This window comes from Podarcis raffonei, chromosome 2 (assembly GCF_027172205.1).
Source record: "Podarcis raffonei isolate rPodRaf1 chromosome 2, rPodRaf1.pri, whole genome shotgun sequence".
Lineage (NCBI taxonomy): Eukaryota > Metazoa > Chordata > Lepidosauria > Squamata > Lacertidae > Podarcis > Podarcis raffonei.
In genome coordinates this window covers 106,047,998-106,066,755 of record NC_070603.1, presented here as the reverse complement: position 1 = coordinate 106,066,755, position 18,758 = coordinate 106,047,998, and the positions used below count along the sequence as shown (strand labels likewise).

Below are 18,758 nucleotides of genomic sequence, written 5' to 3'. Positions count from 1 at the left end.
CAAATTATCCTTATGTACCCTTTGGATTCCCAACCTCCACCCACCCTTTTCCCGGTTCCAGTCCCCAACCAATATCCATCAGTCTTTATGTTATTAATTTAGCCTGGAGATCTCACGTCCGAGGCCCTTGTATCTCTCTCAGTTCCTTTCTGCCGGTCTCTTTGATAGTCCTTGATGTTAAGCCCCAAGTCTCGGAGGGGCTCCGGCCCAACAGAATCCATGTTGCTTCCAGCCAGTCCTCCATACTTAAAAGCAAAGCCTATGGGGTGCTCCAACTCTTGTTTCAAATTTCTTTCAAATCCAAATGTCCCCAAAGCTCCAGCTTTCACCTTCAACAAATTTGTAATCCTCAGGTCTTCAGATCTCCTCCAAAGGGGATCTCTCCATTTTCCAAACTCCCATTCAGACCAGGCTTTCCACATCCAGTTTTTATTGTCCTTTTTTATCATCATGTCAGGCCTCATATTGTAACTCTCCTTTAACTCCTGCAAATCTCCTGCTCCTCCTTCATTTTCTTCAAAAACAGCATATTGCTCCATCATATCTACACTTTCAGTTTCATTTATTTGTTCAGTTGAACAGGCTTCCTGTTTCAAGTCCTTATCAGGCTCTAAGCTGTTGTTTACTGTCCAGTATAGTAGTGATACCTTTGTAGACAAAGCATTGTATTCATCTTGCAAGTTTCCCAAGAGAACGAGTGCTCTGTCCAATTCTGCTTGGAATTTACATACTCCAACCATTTTTGTGATGTAATGTCCCTATTACCCCTCTAGGGGGATTTTAGATCCTTAATGTTCCTTTCAACTCAAAACCAAAAGTCCAGTTATTTTGTATCAGCCCTCCTTATTTTCAACAAGTTATACCAAGTAAACCAGCAAAAACGGTAGAAACAATGTTCTCTTTTTCCAGCTGACAACTAGCTGACTAACAGCTCACTTGACAGCTGTCAAAATCTTCAATGCAACAGGCTTTCTCATAGGACGTTCCCGGGTCTCGGGGGGGGGGGTGAAATTTCAGCTCCCAAAATTCTTTTTATCCTCCAGTAAATCTTCTTATAGTGTCAAAACCGTGAAGTCAGGATCTTTCATTGAAAAACAAGAAACAGATTCTCTCGACCTTAGCTGCCCAGTCCTTTGCTTTAAATTGTTTACAAAGAGGGGGGGGGGTGGACTTCCTTTTTAGCCCCTTCCCGCTCGTTCCAAATCCAGAATTAGAAATTTTTAAAGTTCCAATCTCCGTATTACTCACGGGTTTATGTTTTGGAGTCCAATCGGTCTTGGAAGAAGTTGGCGCTCTCTGTCAATGGCTTGCGGCTTCACTCCGTAGACGAGGGAGTACTCTCAGCACCACGCCTCACCCTGCCTCCGTTCCGAAGCCTTTAAAAAGGCTCCGTCGCGGATTGGGGGGGCGCAAATGGTGCCCGCCGAGTCTCTGTGTTCACAGGCATCCGCGCCTGTGATTTTAAGGGTCTCCGCTTCGCCGCAGTGGACAGACCCAGACGCTACGGAGCCGATTCCCTCCGGAGCTCGGAGGGAATCCGCCATTAAACAATGGCGCCAACCCGGAAGTCCGAGAGTCTATTCATATTAAAAAGGGATGCGGGTGGCACTGTGGTCTAAACCACTGAGCTTCCTGGGCTTGCTGATCAGAAGGTCGGCGATTCAAAACTGTGCAATGGGGTGAGCTCCCGTTGTTCTGCCCCAGCTCCTGCCAACCTAGCAGCTTGAAAGCATGCCAGTGCAAGTAGATAAATAGGTACCGCTGTGGTGGGAAGGTAGACAGCATTTCCATGTGCTCTGGTTTCCATCACGGTGTCCCGTTGCGCCAGAAGTGGTTTAGTCATGACCCGGGAAGCTGTCTGTGGACAAACGCCGGCTCCCTCAGCCTGAAAGTGAAATGAGTGCTCTAACCCCATAGTCGCCTTTGACTAGATTTAACCATCCAGGGGTCCTTTACCTTTTACCCTTATTCATTTTGTTATCATTTTCTTTTAAATGCATTGGCTGTTTTAAAAATAATTTATTGCACATTGCCTTGAAATGATTGCATAGAGGACGATGGATAAATTATTATTCTTATGAGCAACAGTAGTAACACTTCTACCACAATTTGAATTTTTTTCTGTTCGGCTTCAGGCACCAACATGTCTGGAATCTGAATGGCACTTCCATTTCACTGCTTCGTAGAGTTTCCAGCCTTTCCCAAGCCCCCTACTTCCTGCTCTCCTATAACCAGTGTTTCACGAGTTCTAGCCATCTGTCCTGCAGCCAAGACAATGGGATTAAAAATTCTAAATTATTAAAAATTTGTTCCTTTTGGCTTAAAGCAATACAACCTGTGCAATCAGGAGACACGCCTGATTTGATTTACCCTATTTTTCGCTCTATAGGACGCACCTTGTTTTAGACGGGGAGAACAAGGAAAAAAAATCTCCCCCTTTCTGCTCAGTGCCCCTTCAGCAAAGCAGCAGGAGAAACGGAGCCCCTTCCATTTCTCCTCCCGCTTGGCTGAAGGGGCGCTGTGCAGCTCTCCCTCTCTGCTGAAGCCAGGAGAGTCTTGCTCTCCTGGCTTCAGCAAAAGGAACCCGAAGCCTGCGGAGCACAGCGTGAACTCGCGCTGTGCTCCGAAGGCTTCAGGCGGCTATCCCCGAAGCCTGGAGAGCGAGAGCGCACCGACCCCTCTCGCTCTCCAGGCTTCAGCAAAAGCAACTCGAAGCCTCCGGAGCACAGAAGGAGCGCTCCCTCTGCGCTTCGGAGACTTCGCGTTGCTATCGCTGAAGCCAAGAAGCCTGCATTCGCTCCATAGGACGCACACACATTTCCCCTTAATTTTTGGAGGGTAAAAAGTGCGTCCGATAGAGCGAAAAATACGGTAATGTATTCTGCTTGCAGAATCTGGGTGTTTGCGGGGGGTGCGTGTGTGTGTGTGTGTGTGTGTGGAGCAATGGGTGGGGTAGTTGCCTCGAATTCTGGAGCCCTGCTGAACTGGGCCAGGAGATGGCTTAGCCTTGTGCCTGGCATAGCTGGATGAAAACCCATGGAAAGTGCTAGTTATGTGTGTTCTCAGCCTGCAGGTGTGACCCTCGTGGGATTATCCCAGGTAGCCTTCCCTGCGACCACATCAGCGGAGACTGCTACTGCAAGCGATTTGTCGCCGGGCGATACTGCAACCAATGTTTGGTGAGTGGGTGCTGCGGAACCGTTAAAAGGCGTGATGCGGATACTCCAGGCCTGAATATGCTTTAGAGAGCCAGTGTGATGTAGTGGTTAAGAGAGGTGGACTCGTAATCTGGTGAACCGGGTTCGTGTCTCCGCTCCTCCACATGCAGCTGCTGGGTGACCTTGGGCCAGTCACACTTCTCTGAAGTCTCTCAGCCCCACTCACCTCACAGAGTGTTTGTTGTGGGGGAGGAAGGGAAAGGAGAATGTTAGCCGCTTTGAGACTCCTGAAGGGGAGTGATAAAGTGGGATATCAAATCCAAACTCTTCTTCCTCCTCCTCTTCTTCTTCTTCTTCTTCTTCTTCTTCTTCTTCTTCTTCTTTAGTTGAACTAGTGGTCTTTTTCCTCCACAGCCTGAATACTGGGGTTTGAGCAATGATATGGCTGGCTGCCGGAGCTGCGCTTGTGATTTTGGAGGTGCCTACAGCAACAGGTTGGAATGGAAGGGACATGGGCTGGGCTGGGGGAGGGGAGGGGAGGGAGGGAGGGAATGGCACTCTGTGGCTGGCAAGGGGAGAGAAGACTCTAGGGATGGCCAACTTCTATATTCTCAGGGGCCACTCAGGTGTCCAGGGGATGGAGTTAGCACTCCAATTGGAGAACAGCCTTTACCAAAGGTGTCATGGGCTTTGAAGACACTCAAACTCAGGACACAAGGGAGAAACGCGCTAAGAGGAAGGCACACTTGGTAAATCCACACCGAGATCAACTCCCGCCTGGAAACCAATGTCCCCACTGTGGAAGGATGTGTGGATCCAGAATTGGCCTCCAGAGTCACTTACGGGCTCATTGTTAAAACTGTGTTCATGGAAGACAATCTTACTCGGATATGAGTGATCGCCAAAGAAGAAAGAAGAAGAGTGGTTAAGCTCTGTACTACATCTGACACTATCTCTCACTTTGCAGCACTGCACAGAAGCATGGAAAATAAGTAAAAAGGTTGCTTTTGTAGTGAAGGTCATGCAAGCATATTTTAAACTTCTTAACTGCACGTTGTTTTAATTGTAAGTGATTCTGTGAGGCCCCATTTGAGCAGTACATTTAAAGCGGTATCATATCACTTTAAACACTCATGGCTTCCCCACAGCTAACAACTTGAAATATACTCAGAGTCGAGAGTGGATTTCATGCTCTTTATTCAGCTCATAGTGGTGAGGAGGAATGGAAGTTTCCCCAAAGTATCTGCTTTATATACTTTATTTACACAATGGGCTGCACGAGATTGGCTAATTCCGGAATTCTCCTGTAGGCCAATCAGGTTGTGGATTCACTTTCATCTGGAGCTGGATTGGGTGGCTCCTGCAGACCAATCATACTGCTGCATTGTTCTAGGACCAATCAGACTGCTGTATTCTGAATCCTATTGTTCTAGGACCAATCAGACTGCTGCATTTTGGATCCTATTCAACTCAGTACATAACACAACTCTAGTTTGTTTCGATGATGATGATGATGCAAGATCTTAGGTGACCTGTATTCCCCTCAGAGAGCCACAATTCCCAGAGTTCCCTCCCTGGAAGAGGGATGAATTGCGAAACCACTCTGAGAATTGTAGCTCCACGAGAGGAAAATAGGAGGTCTCTTAAAACTTCTCAACACCCTTGACGAATTACCATTCCCTGGATCCTTTGGAGGAAGCTTTGACTTTTTAAAAAACGGCACGAGTGCTTTGAGTGTGTAGTGCAGAGTTGTGACTGTAAAAAAAAGCTGAACTTGCTATACTTGCGCATTGCTGCACATGGTGGCTTTTTTTGGGTCTAGGACAGTGGTAGGGAAACTCCATCCCGCAGGCCTAATTAGACCCACCTGGCCTCCCCATTTTGACTGCCATGTGGTTTGACCCAAAACCGTACCTGAGGCCAAGCACTGGACAGGTAAACACATGGGGTCAAATGGATAAGGAAGAATTCAGAGCACACTCTTTAAGTGCCCTCCCGATTCTTTCCAGCTGCGAGTTAAAGCGAATCAAGAAACTGTTTACTTGAGTGTGCAACCTCCCTCTCTCTTTTCCACCCCTTTTGCCGAACCTACTCCAACGGCAGGGCTCAGATATTCTGCCATTGTTCTCATTCTCTGTCTGGCTATCCGTCTCTCTCTCCAGGTGTTCCATGGATGATGGGCAATGCCCCTGTCGGCCCCACCTCATCGGGCGTCAGTGTGATGAAGTGCAGCCGGGGTTTTTCTGCATGCCCCTGGACTATTATATGTATGAAGCAGAGCATGCCACAGGACTTGCACCAACCCATCAGGGCCTGCCAGTGAGTGCACTGGGACAGAGGAAGGGAAAGGGAAGCGTGAGAACCCGGGACATAGAGCGAGGGGGGCTGTGTCTGGAAAACTGCTAGTGAATGTGGGTTACTTGTCCATTTCCTGTCCATTTCTTGCATTTCTTGTGGGTGTTGTCCAAGAGACCTTGTAGTCTCTGGGGCTCGCACACCTTCATGGGGACTGAAAAGTTCCCAGCCCAGCTTACTGGCCTAAATCAGAACCTTGCATACACTGACCGACTTGCATGCCACAAATTCATTCATGAATTCAGAATGTTTTGTATGAGCATGTAAGGCACATCACCACGGAGGTATCTGCAGGCAAGGATAAAATTCATTAAAACTGTCCTGATGGCTCAATCAGTCAATCATGGGCTGGTAGGATGGAAGGCAAGAAGGGCCAAGGATAGGTGGAACCAGAGCCAATGGCAGGCAGAGGCAACTAATTCTAGTTTCGTCCCCATTCTCCTCCCTTCTGACTTATAGAAGGACAACACTTTTAAGTAAAAAGCCAGGCAAGTGTGAACTGAATGAGACTGGTGGGGCAACTCCCCAGTTACCCATATGGGACAACCTTCATTGGCCAAACCATACAATATAGGTTAGTTCCATGGGCTCCCTCTTTGCCTTGGCAGCCTCAGTGAGCCTTTCAAAGCCCCTTCGTTGCTGTATGGCTGAGGATGGAAACGGTTAGCAGCAGCAACCAATGGTGTTGGAAATAAAAAAATATCTCGCTTTGTTGTAGGGTGCCTTGCGGCCCGAGGCCCCTGTGGACTGTGTGGAATATTACAATGGGGTCCAGAACGGGCGCAAAGTGAGGCTGCGACGCCAGCACAGCACGATCAGACTCTTGCAGCAGCGAGCAGCGCTCCGAAGAGCCAGGCAACTTCAGCAGAAGGTGACCGAAATAGGGTGGGAGAGAGAGAATGCTGGGGGAAACCAGGGAAGGAAGTCCAGGGTGGTCAAGGGTGGTTTGGACTAGGGCTCCAGGCCACTCAGTAGAGGTGTTGTTGGTCCATAAAGCTGAGCTGAGGAGCAGCCACTTGGGTCTTCTTGGTCAACCATGTTAATTCTTTGCCTTGCACTTAGCCAGAAGGTAAAAGATACACTTGAATAGACACTATGCACTTCATCATTGCAATCTGTTAAAGACATCCTCCGTGAGCTGTGTGTGTCCATGATTTTACGCAAGTAGAATTCAGGTGCTTTGCTGTTGGTCAGAAATGTCCTGCAGCGACTTAAGTGGTGTCGTGTGGGAGGACTTCAAAAACCAGGATGATTCTGCTCACAGCTCAGGCTCCCGAAAGCACCCAGCCTGCCTCTAGGAGTGTCAGGTGGAGTGTCAGCTCCACGTGGGGTTTAACGACCCCCTCAGGCCGTATCTGGCCCATGGGCCGTAGTTTGCCGACTCCTGACCTAATGACTGCAGTTAGCAGTCCAGGAAGTTCGCAGGATGAAAAGAAGATGGAAAAGAGAGAGAGTGGCAGCATGCCTTGACCTTTTACCAGGTCTGGAAAGGTCACGCCCACCCACTAGTCCCATGCAAGGAAGAATGCTCCAGGCCAGGAGGAAGAGGAAGTTTCGACTGGCTGGACCAAACATTCCCTTGCATGTCCACTCTAGGAAAACAAGGAATGTTGTATTTGACTGCTCCCAGTGGATTCCAACCCACAGGAGGTGGTACCAGGTTCAATCCCCAGCACCTCCTTGTAGAGCTGGGAGAGACCCCTGGCTGAAACCCTAGCGAGCCACTGCCCATAGGCAATACACATCTAGATGGAGTAATTATCTGACTCACTGCAATGCAGCGCCCTATGTCCCTGCGGCTTTGCTGATGTCATGTTTTCACCCGCAGCCTGATGTGGAAGTCATGCAACGTGAGCATACAGGTCACATGATTACATGGACCGGCCCCGGCTTTGCACGCGTGAGGGATGGGGCTGGTTTATCCTTCCATATCGACAACATTCCCTACCCCATGGAATATGACATCCTGTTGCGCTATGAGCCTGAGGTGCGTGGAAGGAACTGGAGTGGGTGTGGCGGGTACTTGTTGGGGGGGGGGAGAAGTTCTGGCATTTTCCTGAATGCTTGCATTATTGGTTCATAAATTGATTTCTGGGGGGGGGGAATGTAGCTGGGAGAACAAGAATATTTTCGTGATGCTTATCATTATAATGCTTAATCTTTACATAATAACTAAGTTCCCATAAAATTAGCTTAATAACACTGACAACAACCTTGCAAGCTAGGCCATCCCCCAATTTACAGACAGACGGATGAGACTAAGGGATAGATTTGAAGCAGGGACTTACCAACTTATAACTCACACCCTTTCTGGAGCTGGAGAGTGGTAAAATAGCAGTAGAAAGGAGGATTTGCCCCAGTTCTTCTAATCTATGCCCATCAACTGGGAATTCGATCCATATTACACATTGTGGAAAGAGTGTGACCATTCAGATGCTGTTGGATTCCAATCCCCATCAGCCACAGTCAGTACAGCCATGTCAGGAGTCCAGTTCCCGGCTTGATAACACAGTGAGCGTAGTTAATGAAAAGGGATGCTTTATTGTCAAAACAGATAGTTCTTCAGTTGGCAGTAACCCTTCCCTGGGAGATGGCTGCTCAGTCATGACAAGCCAAGAGTCAGGAACATCTTTGGCACAGGGATGGAGGTGTCACTGTTAGGGCAAGGGATAAGAGCTGGTGGGTTTGGAAAGCTGCTAAGCACCACAAGCTGCTCTAGGGGGAAAGCGCTCCTAAAACAAGTGTTTCCTCTAGCCTTATAGCGAATGTCCACTGCAAGGTTTTTTTGCCGTATTACGTTTTGCAGCAAGGCTGTCTCTGAGGCTGTCCACCCGGCGGGCCTGGTGGGGATTGTATTCTCTGGGACGGCTGCTTTAAACCTGCTGTGTCTCCTTCTCAGTCCACAGAGGATTGGGAAGCTGTCGTCAGCGTCAGCTCACGGGCGTTGCCCATGAGCCCTCGCTGCGGCAACGTGCTGCCCTCGGAGCAGATGTATCGGGAGAGCCTGCCCCATAGTTCCAGGTAAGAATGAGAGGAGGAGGGGGAGGAGGAGAAGCAGCCCCACTGGGCACAGTGTGGGGAGGGAGCTTCCTTGACTCAAGAGAGACCCACAGCATGTCAGTGAGAAGTTTTATTGGAAATCAAGTCCTCATGGATTATGTCCTCTTTTTTGAAAAAAAATCAATTCCAAATTGTTTACCACACTGGAGTCTGCTATTGCTGGTTTTTATTACATGTCTCGAGTCACTAATAACCACTTCAGGTTCTTGGGTTATAAAAATAATGTGTGGCTGACAGCCTAAAATGGGGTTGGCCAATTACTGTGTTCTCTGCAGTCACTTTGTTCCCAGAACAGGAGCCAGGAGCCAGAAGTGTATTTTGCTTTGCAGCTTGCTTGGCCTTTTCCCTGAAAATGCAACATGAGGGGCTAGATAAAATTGCATATGCAGGTGTGTGTATGTATCTCTATATCTGTTAGCAGACTTATAAAGAGTTTTATCTGCAGGTGTTTGCTTTTCCTACAGGCCCGCAAACAGTGAAGATTTACTCTTCTGCACAGACACAAAACAGGACGCGGGTTGCGCTGTGGGTTAAACCACAGAGCCTAGGACTTGCCGATCAGAAGATCGGCGGTTTGAATCCCCGCGACGGGGTGAGCTCCCGTTGCTCGGTCCTTGCTCCTGCCAACCTAGCAGTTCGAAAGCATGTCAAAGTGCAAGTAGATAAATAGGTACTGCACTGGCGGGAAGGTAAACGGCGTTTCCGTGCGCTGCTCTGGTTTGCCAGAAGCAGCTTAGTCATGCTGACCACATGACCCGGAAGCTGTATGCTGGCTCCCTCGGCCAATAAAGCGAGATGAGCGCTGCAACCGAGTCAGTCACGAAAGGACCTAATGGTCAGGGGTCCCTTTACAGACACAAAACACACACCAAAATTACAAAACACTTCCCAGCACCAGTGCAAGTACACTTGTAGTTTCTACGTTACAGCCACAAGAAATAAATCATACTTATTGTTTCAACATCCTGATTGTTGCAGGCAGTGCTTTGGCACATCTGACGGAGCACGTGGTTTTTCTGTTATCTGAGTATTTGCTGATGGATTGACTGAGTCTTTACCATAATTAACTGGAGAGCTCATGGGTTTGTGGTTAGGAAATAGTTGGTATTTTGGTTTGGCTATGGGCCCTCTACACGTACTGGTGGCTTTTGGTACTGCAAGATGCAACAGAAACAGCACAATTAACTATTCCCTTCTCTGATCTCATTCCAAGCTTCTTATGCTGGAGTTTCCTTTTTGGAGCCTGCTATTGTCTGTCTATTTGTATTACATTATTATAACTAATAACCAGTTTCATTCCCGTAAGTGTAACAGCTAGTATTTGCAGGGATTTTACTAATCACCAGTTTCATTCACGCAAGTACATAGCATGTTGCATTTGGGGGATCTGACCGTTTTACGTAGGATTTCCTAACCTCCAGCTTTTCGGTGTTTTTTGTTTTGTTTAATTTTTTTTGTCATGTTATTATTTCTTTTAACTTTGCCGCTCTTTGTTTTGTATGATCTGTAGAGAAGTATACCCAGTTTTTCAAAGTACTGTATTTTTTGCTCTATAAGACTCACTTTTTCCCTCCTAAAAAGTAAGGGGAAATGTGTGCGTCTTATGGAGCGAATGCAGGCTGCGCAGCTATCCCAGAAGCCAGAACAGCAAGAGGGATTGCTGCTTTCACTGCACAGCGATCCCTCTTGCTGTTCTGGCTTCTGAGATTCAGAATATTTTTTTTCTTGTTTTCCTCCTCCAAAAGCTAGGTGCGTCTTGTGGTCTGGCGCGTCTTATAAAACAAAAAACACGGTATATCCTTCTCTTGTCTCAGGCATTTGTGGAATGGGTTTTCAGGTGTGATGGGCTTGTGAGGGTATGGATTATGTGAGGTCATTGCACTGCAAAAAAAACCCCACCCTATTGTTGTGTACTATATTCAAGTATATCTAAGTGTCCCAGTAAAGAGGGGACATTTTCTATTAAAAATAGCATTAGTTCTCAGCTGCTCAGTTGGAACACAAAAAGTCCCATGGAACCTAGAGACTAACTAGTCGATTGACACTAGCAATTGTGTATCAGATTTATAATGAACAGACAATTCTATATTACAATTATTTGGGGGTAGACGGGAGATACCTTATGTATGCTCCGGAAATCATATCCTTTGTGTGGTTAGCCCAGGAAGGGAGGGGCAAAATGCACAGCTAGAAAATTTTAAATGGCTGACACAATCTTTGAGTTTGAACAAACAACCTGTTAACTGCACATTCATTCTGATTTGTTTGTGAGGAGGGTGATGCTGTGTCAGGCAAATATTATCCCACATTTTCCAGAGCATTTTCCCTGTTACTTTTAATATCACAAAAGTCTGGGGTTGGGGTTTTTTTTTGGGGGGGAGCTAGTTTGTTGCACAAGAGCTCCAAATTAACTTTAATTGTGAAACCTGAATTTGCCAGTATGTGATTGAATCCTACCTCAAAATAGTCACAGCCTGGAAGCACCTTTTTTTTGTCAGGGGGAGAGGAGATTGTTGTGCTCCATGATTCTTCAGTTACAGGTAAGATGGAAACCTTCCCTTTGGGCTGTAATCCATCTCTGGGTAAAAACTAGTTTTATGGAACCTGTTAAGTTGTGGGTGAACATATCAGACGACACAGCTATTCTTCAAACAGCTGTTGTTTACTCACAGGCCAGAACAGAACTGAACTGAAGGGTTCAGCCAGCCTGCTTATATAGAGCTCCACTACAATGCAACAGTAACCACTTTCTGTAACTATCCAATCACTGAATGTCACTTTCAATCCCTTATTTGCATATGTGGACCTGAGTGAAAACTACCTACAGTATCCCCCTGCTGGCCCAGGGTGAAAACTTCAGCACATAACAGAACCCATTACACCTTCCCCTGATCCACACTTCTTGCATAGCTCTTAGTGGAGTGCAGAAGGCGTTTGTGCTGCTGTTCTCAACACATCCCTTACATGTAGTGATTAGAGCGCTAGACAAGGGTTAGGGCGACCCAGTCTCAAATCTCCACTCAGGCCACAATCTCACTGAGGGGCCTACCTCTTAGGGTTGCTGTGATCATAACATGGAGGGCAGGACCAATGTACACGGCTCTGAGCTCTCTAGAGGAAGGCTGGGATAAGACAAATAGGCGAACGAATTATGGCGAGAGACGAACTTCTTATCTGACAGGCCTGTGCAATTTCAGAACCTCAGAAGGTGTTTCTTTCCAGGGCTGCCACATTTGTATTCTAACAGCCCTATTGGGGGAGTGAGGGGGAAGCAAGAAAACAAAAAACCCTCAGCCCCCAAATCTGAAAGGCTACTCCTCATCCACCCCTTTTCAAGATCCCCTTTCATCTTCTTTGAAATTTGTTCTCCCTCTTCGCTAATGGTTCGGAACATTTCCCGGGTTTTAAAAAGAAAAGGAAGGAAGGAAATGGGGCATACAAGTGTTTCCTCTGAAGCAGTTTGATGGTTTGAATCGCTGCCACCCTCTTTTATCGCTGGCAGGCAGGTTGGTGAAATGAAAGAAGCGGCTCTCATTGTTCCCTCGGAAAAAGATTATCTAAGGCAGGGGAACAAAGGAGGCCCACTGCAGTCTGCAGGCAAAGGGCCCCCCCTTCCCGACAGCTATTAGAGGCTGGCTGGTTATTGTTATGCCCTGGCAGAGACAGTTATTCAGGTTCAGATAGAAAGATGAGGTAAAATTTATAATTTAGACTCGTGGCAGAGGCAGAGAGCACACAAAAAACCTCAAAAGCGTTGCCAATATTTTTTAAAGAATGGCACAAAGCAGGACTCTATAAACAAAATATTGGGGGTGGCGGGGGTGGCAGAGAAATCCCGCATATTACAGAATGGTATATGTGGGAAATGCCCACATTGAGTAAAACGACCAAGATACTGTGGGTTAAATATGGGGAAAAGAAGATAAATTTGAACGAGGCTAGTGAAAATTTAAGGAACTTCGGAGTAGTAAGCAGGGGGAAAGTAATTATAACCGTTTTACAATATCATGGCTAAGTAGGGTTTCATTCAAAGTGGGCCTCCTAATCGGTAAAGATAACCATCAGAGGCTCGAATGAGCATTGCATGTTTTGTTGCTTTATTTAATTATTATTTAATTATTTTTATTGGGCTTGCCATAACTGTTAAGAAAGGGGCTTGCTTGGAAAAGAATTTGTTGTTAGGTTATTATTTTGTATTGTTGTTGTTGGGTTGGGGGAGGCAGGCTTTTTCAGAGGGCAGAACCTCAGATTCGAATTGATTTTTATTGATTTGGGGGGGGCAGCTACCCCTCGCCCCCTCTTGGCTATGCCCATGAGTTGTTCTTTAATATATATTTTTAAGAATTGCACCAACAGTTGTCTCAGTAAGCAACCCACTCTGTAACTAACTTCTAACTTCTAATATTATATATAGAGGACTTTTAATCAATATACATAGTGAGGCTATAAATAACAGCCACCAGCCCCTCTCTTCATCTTGTGTTTTGCTTCTCTTTCGTCTACCTGCTCCGACTCTCTCCTTCCTTGATCTGCCAGCTGCCTCTCTAGACCCCTCTAATGGCGCAGGAATGCTGCTGTCAGTCTCTTCTGAAGGGCTAAGGCAGCCTGCACCAATCTAGTGCCTTCCAGATGTTTTGGACTACAGCGCCCATCATCCTCAGGCAGTATCCTTGTCATGGCTGGGGGCGATGAGATTCTGTTATGCATGCAAGCCCAAGTGCAAGGCCCTAAACCGCCTCAGCCCAGTATGCTTGAGGTTCCATGGTGGGGGGGAAGTGTGATGCAAATGTACTGTGTCTCGGCCCGTATACCAGAATGAGCATCTCCACCACCATCGTTCAGCCTGGACACTGAGGTCCAGCTCCGAGGGCCTTCTGGCGGTTCCCTCACTGCGAGAAGCCAAGTTACAGGGAACCAGGCAGAGGGCCTTCTCAGTAGTGGCGCCCTCCTTGTGGAATGCCCTCCCATCAGATGTCAAAAAAATAAACAACTACAGTGGAACCTCGGGTTGCAAACATGATCCATGTGGGAGGCACGTTCGCAACCTGCAGTGCCGCGTCTGCACACGCGCAGGTCGCAATTCGGCGCTTCTGAGCATGCGGAAACCACGATTTAGTGCTTCTGCGCAGGCGCAAGCACTGAAACCCAGAAGTAACCCATTCTGGTACTTACGGGTTTGGCGCGGTGCGCAACCCAAAATCACATAACCTGAAGCGTCTGTAACCTCAGGTTCCACTGTATCTGATGTTTAGAAGACATCTGAAGGCAGCCCTGTTTAGGGACGTTTTTAATGACTGATGTTTTAATGTATTTTTAATCTCTGTTGGAATCCACCCAGAGTGGCTGGGGAGACCCAGCCAGATGGGCGAGGTACAAATAATAAATGATGATGGTGGTGGTGATGATGGTGTGGATGTGGGTCTCACATGTGATCCAGGCACAATTTGCATGGCAGAGGCTGGTGGGTGTGCCAAGTCCGCAGCATCAAACTTTGAAAGTGAGCCACATTTTTCTCCTCAAGGCAGCTGAGAACAATCCCAGCAACCCTCTCCAAGTCTGCAAACACCTGCATTTTATGAGCTGGGTTCCTCAACCCTCTTGCGCCTAGTCTTACCCCTTGTGTGTTCTCCGCCTTTCCCCGTCTCTCACCTTTGTCTTCCCTCTCCCCAGGTATGTGCTCCTGCCACGGCCCTTCTGTTTCGAGCCCAGGAACCATTATGAGATCACCGTGCGATTCCAGCGGGCAGGGGTGGCACAGCGCCATCCTGCAGCCTTCATCCTCGTTGACTCGGTGAGAAAGAACCAGGTTTTAAATCTTCACACACACACACACTCAAAAAACAGTGACGTGCCAATGTCCAGCACCACTCAAGCAAAAGCGATTCTGCAGAAGTTGCCAGAGTCTTTCTGAGAATGTGTCTCAGCACCTTCTGAGGCCTGCTGCACACATTCCCAGTTGGCAAGTCCCCTCTTGTGTGCTACATAAGCAGCTGGGCCAGCTTCAGTCCTTGTCCCAACCAGGCCAGACTTTTCCTGACATCTCTCCCTCCTTGCTACAGCTGGTCCTTCTGCCCCGTGTGACAGAGCTGCCCGGGCTCCATGGTAGCAGTCCTGCAGCGGTGGAGCGCCGGGAAGCGTTGGAGCGCTACACCTGCCTAGAGGTTTTCCGCATGGCCACCATGCCCGACCTGGCTGAGACCTGTGCCCGCCTGCTGTGCAGCATCTCTGCCCTGATGCATGATGGGGCTATGCGTGAGTGATTCTTTCTTACGCCTGAGAAAGAAAGCCACTTTGCATACTTTTCTCTAGTCTCTACCATTGTGTTTGTTTGTGTGTGTTTGTCTGTGTGTGTGTGTGTGCTGGTGGTTGCCATTTCCACCAACACACAAAGTCCTGGAATGACGCAAGGTCTTGGGTATTGGAGGGGGGGGGAGGAATGCAAAATGGCGGACAGGTTGTTCATGTTGTTGTTGTTGCTGCTGCTGCTGCTACTTAAAGGAAAAGGTAAAGAGACCCCTGACCGTTAGGTCCAGTTGCAGATGACTCTGGGGTTGTGGCACTCATCTTGCTTTATTGGCCAAGGGAGCTGGCGTACAGCTTCTGGGTCATGTGGCCAGCATGACTAAGCTGCTTCTGGCGAACCAGAGCAGTGCACAGAAACGCCGTTTACCTTCCTGCCGGAGCAGTACCTATTTATCTACTTGCACTTTGACGTGCTTTCAAACTGCTAGGTTGGCAGGAGCTGGGACCAAGCAACGGGAGCTCACCCCGTCGCGGGGATTCGAACCGCCGATGTTCTGATTGGCAAGTCCTAGGCTCTGTGGTTTAGACCCTTAAAGCAACTTAAGAAAAAAGGAAGCAGCTGTGCTGCTGCTAATGGTGAGCCCCACCTGCAATAAATTGTTGAATAATTTATCCTCCCTTTGGGGAAAAAATAATAATGATGAAATGGTCCCATTTCTCTGCCCACAGATTTTGAGAGGCTGCTAGTGCATAGCTGCAGCCTTCTTGAACTAGGTGGTTCAGTTTTGCGGCCAGGGCCTAGGACGATGGTTTGTAGAAGGGCTCAATGGCTGAGTGTCTGCTTTACACGCAGAAGATCTCCAGCATTTGCCAGCCAGTGTAGACAGTACTGAGCTAGAGGAACCAATGGTCTGGCTCACTGTAAGGCAGCCTTCTATGTTCCTAAGCCAGAGCTGTGGAAATTAAAGGCCGAAATGATGGGGAGGTGCTGCCTAGAATCAGCAAACCCAGCGTTGCTATGGGAGAGGAGAGTTCCTCAGTTTTAACTCACCTTTATGTAAAAAAGACTGGGGAAACATGAGAAGAGTAATCTACAGTTCAGAGGTAAACAACTCCCCCCCCCCAAAAAAAAATTCTGCAGCAGGAATTGTTCAGCGCATCTGTTTTACAAGCTTTTAGCACCGTTGTGAAATATTTCCAGGTATCTCTGACTACAACCATGGGGCCTAGAAACATGCTAATTTTAAAGATAATAAAAGCTGAGGTTCTCAGGATTTGGGCGGCATCTGTCTGCCTGATGGATGTTCTAGACTGTAACCTGCACGATTTCACCACCTGCGGCCTCACCCTATGAACTTGCATTTTACCACATTACTACAAGCAGGAATATTCCTCGCTTGCTCACGTGCATCTGCTCTAGAGTGATGTGCTTGCGTTCAGTGTGTTGGAGCGCATCTCCACTTGTCCCTCTCCCCAGTCTCTTTGGCACTGGGGTGGGGAGGCGATTGCCTCTCGTCTTTCCCCCTGCCTAGCTTACTTCTCTAACCGTTGTGGTTTCTTCCGCCTTCAGCCTGCCAGTGTGATCCCCAGGGCTCCACCAGCAGTGTTTGCCACAAACTGGGAGGGCAATGCCAGTGTAAGCCCAATGTGATGGGTCGGCGCTGTGACCAGTGTGTCCCAGGCACCTACGGATTCGGACCCTACGGCTGCAGCCGTGAGTAATCAAGGCAGGGCCTGCACGTACTGCCTCCCTCATGGTCATCCTTGTCTTTTCCTCAACTGTTGATTAAGCCTAGTTTTCACTGAGAGTGGAGGGGAAAAACCTGTGGCTGGGCTATATTACCATAGCTGTCAACTTTCAGATGTGAAAATAAGGGATCAGCAGCCTCGAAAATAAGGGATCAGCAGCCTCACCTGTCCCGGGGACAGTCTATGGGATATCTAACAACCCGGGATAGCAGTGGGAAGCAGCCGGAAAAGGTGCTGGAATAAGGGAATTTCCTGCCAAAAAAGGGAAGGTTGACAGCTATGTATATTACTGATCCTCAGAGTAGCAAATGGGATCCTGACACAGGGGAGAAGGAGATCCCGCTCTGACTAGGCGCCACCCAGAGATAGCACCCCTGAGTTAGATCCCCTTGAGGAACCAGCTACCTTTACAAAAGCAGTTTCAGCTCCCCAGTGACCAAGTGCTAAGCTCCAGAACAGATTCTCTGTGGCTTGAGAGGCCCCATCCAGTCAAAGAGGCCTCAGTTGAGCAACAGAACTGGACTGGAGCAGATTCTCTTCTTTGGGATTATCGTTATTATATATTGAGGTATTATTCAAGCTCCTACAACGCCAGGCAGTGGTTAAACCTGACTAACCTAAGCCACATCCAAGCCATACATCTATGATACCACTTTTAAGCAGTCATGACCTCCCCCAAAGAATTGTGGGAAATGTAAAGGCTGCTGAGAGTTGTGAGGAGAGAGACCCCCCCTATTTCCCTCACAGAGCAGCAACAATTCCCAAGCTCCTTGATTGTTGAACCAGTCTGGGAATTGTAGCTCCGTGAGGGGAATGGAGGTGGGGTCTCCTCACAACTCTCAGCTCCCATAACAAACTACAGCTCCCAGGATTCTTTAACGAAAGGCAGGAATGTTTATCATAGTGCTTCAAAAGCATGGTGTGAATTTGAGTTGCTCTCTGGCCTTAATGTATAAAGGTAAAGGGACCCCTGACTGTTAGGTCCAGTCGTGGCTGACTCTGGGGTTGCGGCGCTCATCTCGCTTTATTGGCTGAGGGAGCCGGCGTATGGCTTCCGGGTCATGTAGCCAGCATGTCTAAGCTGCTTCTGGCGAACCAGAGCAGTGCCTGGAAACGCCGTTTACCTTCCCGCCGGAGCGGTACCTATTTATCTGCTTGCACTTTGACGTGCTTTCGAACTGCTAGGTTGGCAGGAGCAGGGACTGAGCAATGGGAGCTCACCCCGTTGTGGGGATTCGAACCGCCGACGTTCTGATCGGCAAGTCCTAGGCTCTGTGGTTTAACCTTCAAAAAAGGAGAACCTCTTCAGATTGGGATGAGGGGATGGGATTAAGTAACCATCTTCATATTTTTTATTATTATTATTATTATTATTATTATTATTATTATTATTATTACAAGTTTTCTCCAAGGAGCTCAGGGCAGCCTGCATAGTTCTCTTTTCCTCTCCAATTTTACCCTAACAGCCACCCTGTGAGGTAGATATTTCCGAAGGGGCAGCCTTGTCTTATTAGTCTCTTGCAGCAGAAACAAATCAAAGGCCTTGTCCAGTACCTAGAAATTGTTAATCTTTAAGTTGCCACAATACTTTCTAGTGTGTCTCTACCCCCCGCCCCCCCGGGTCTGTGTGAGGATTTGAACTCAGGGATTCTGGGTCCTAGGTCAACATGACCACTGCTAGACTCACTTAACGTTGCTGCCACCCCACCCCATTATCCTTTCACCCTGTCACCCTGGGTGGTTACTACTAGAGGTTAAGGAGCTGTGTTTTGGAAGAGCTTCCTGTCTTGTGGATTTGGCAATAGCTGCCACGTTGAACTCTCTGAAAATACCTGTGCCAGGAAATTGGGCGCCATCTCCATATTAGGGACTTTCCAGAGAACTGTGCTATAATTTCTAATGGTTAATGCGCCCTCACCTGTCACGCTGAAAGCATTGGCCCTTGTCCCCACAGCCTGCGCCTGTTCCCCCGAAGGCTCAGTCTCCAGGATCTGCGAACCAGTAAGCGGGCAATGCCGGTGCCAACATGGTGCCATTGGACGCCAGTGCGACCAGTGCCCACCAGGCCAGTGGGGCTTCCCAACTTGCCGGCCTTGCCACTGCAACGGGCACTCGGAGGAGTGCGACTTGCACACGGGGGCCTGCCACCAGTGCCGCGATTACACGGCTGGCCGCCATTGTGAGAGGTACGCA

At 48.1% G+C, this 18,758-nt stretch overlaps 1 protein-coding gene across 1 annotated transcript in view; it reads left to right on the top strand.

Annotated features, from left to right (window-relative positions):
* LOC128408549 (laminin subunit beta-2-like) overlaps positions 1 to 18,758 on the top strand; it is a 69,019-nt gene that overhangs the window by 29,145 nt on the left and 21,116 nt on the right. The window contains exons 12-21 of the mRNA XM_053378454.1: positions 3,067 to 3,179; positions 3,573 to 3,652; positions 5,321 to 5,477; positions 6,232 to 6,384; positions 7,342 to 7,500; positions 8,413 to 8,534; positions 14,244 to 14,364; positions 14,633 to 14,825; positions 16,387 to 16,530; positions 18,520 to 18,751. Of these exons, the coding sequence (XP_053234429.1) occupies positions 3,067 to 3,179; positions 3,573 to 3,652; positions 5,321 to 5,477; positions 6,232 to 6,384; positions 7,342 to 7,500; positions 8,413 to 8,534; positions 14,244 to 14,364; positions 14,633 to 14,825; positions 16,387 to 16,530; positions 18,520 to 18,751 (1,474 nt within the window). The remainder of the gene's footprint in view (positions 1 to 3,066; positions 3,180 to 3,572; positions 3,653 to 5,320; positions 5,478 to 6,231; positions 6,385 to 7,341; positions 7,501 to 8,412; positions 8,535 to 14,243; positions 14,365 to 14,632; positions 14,826 to 16,386; positions 16,531 to 18,519; positions 18,752 to 18,758) is intronic.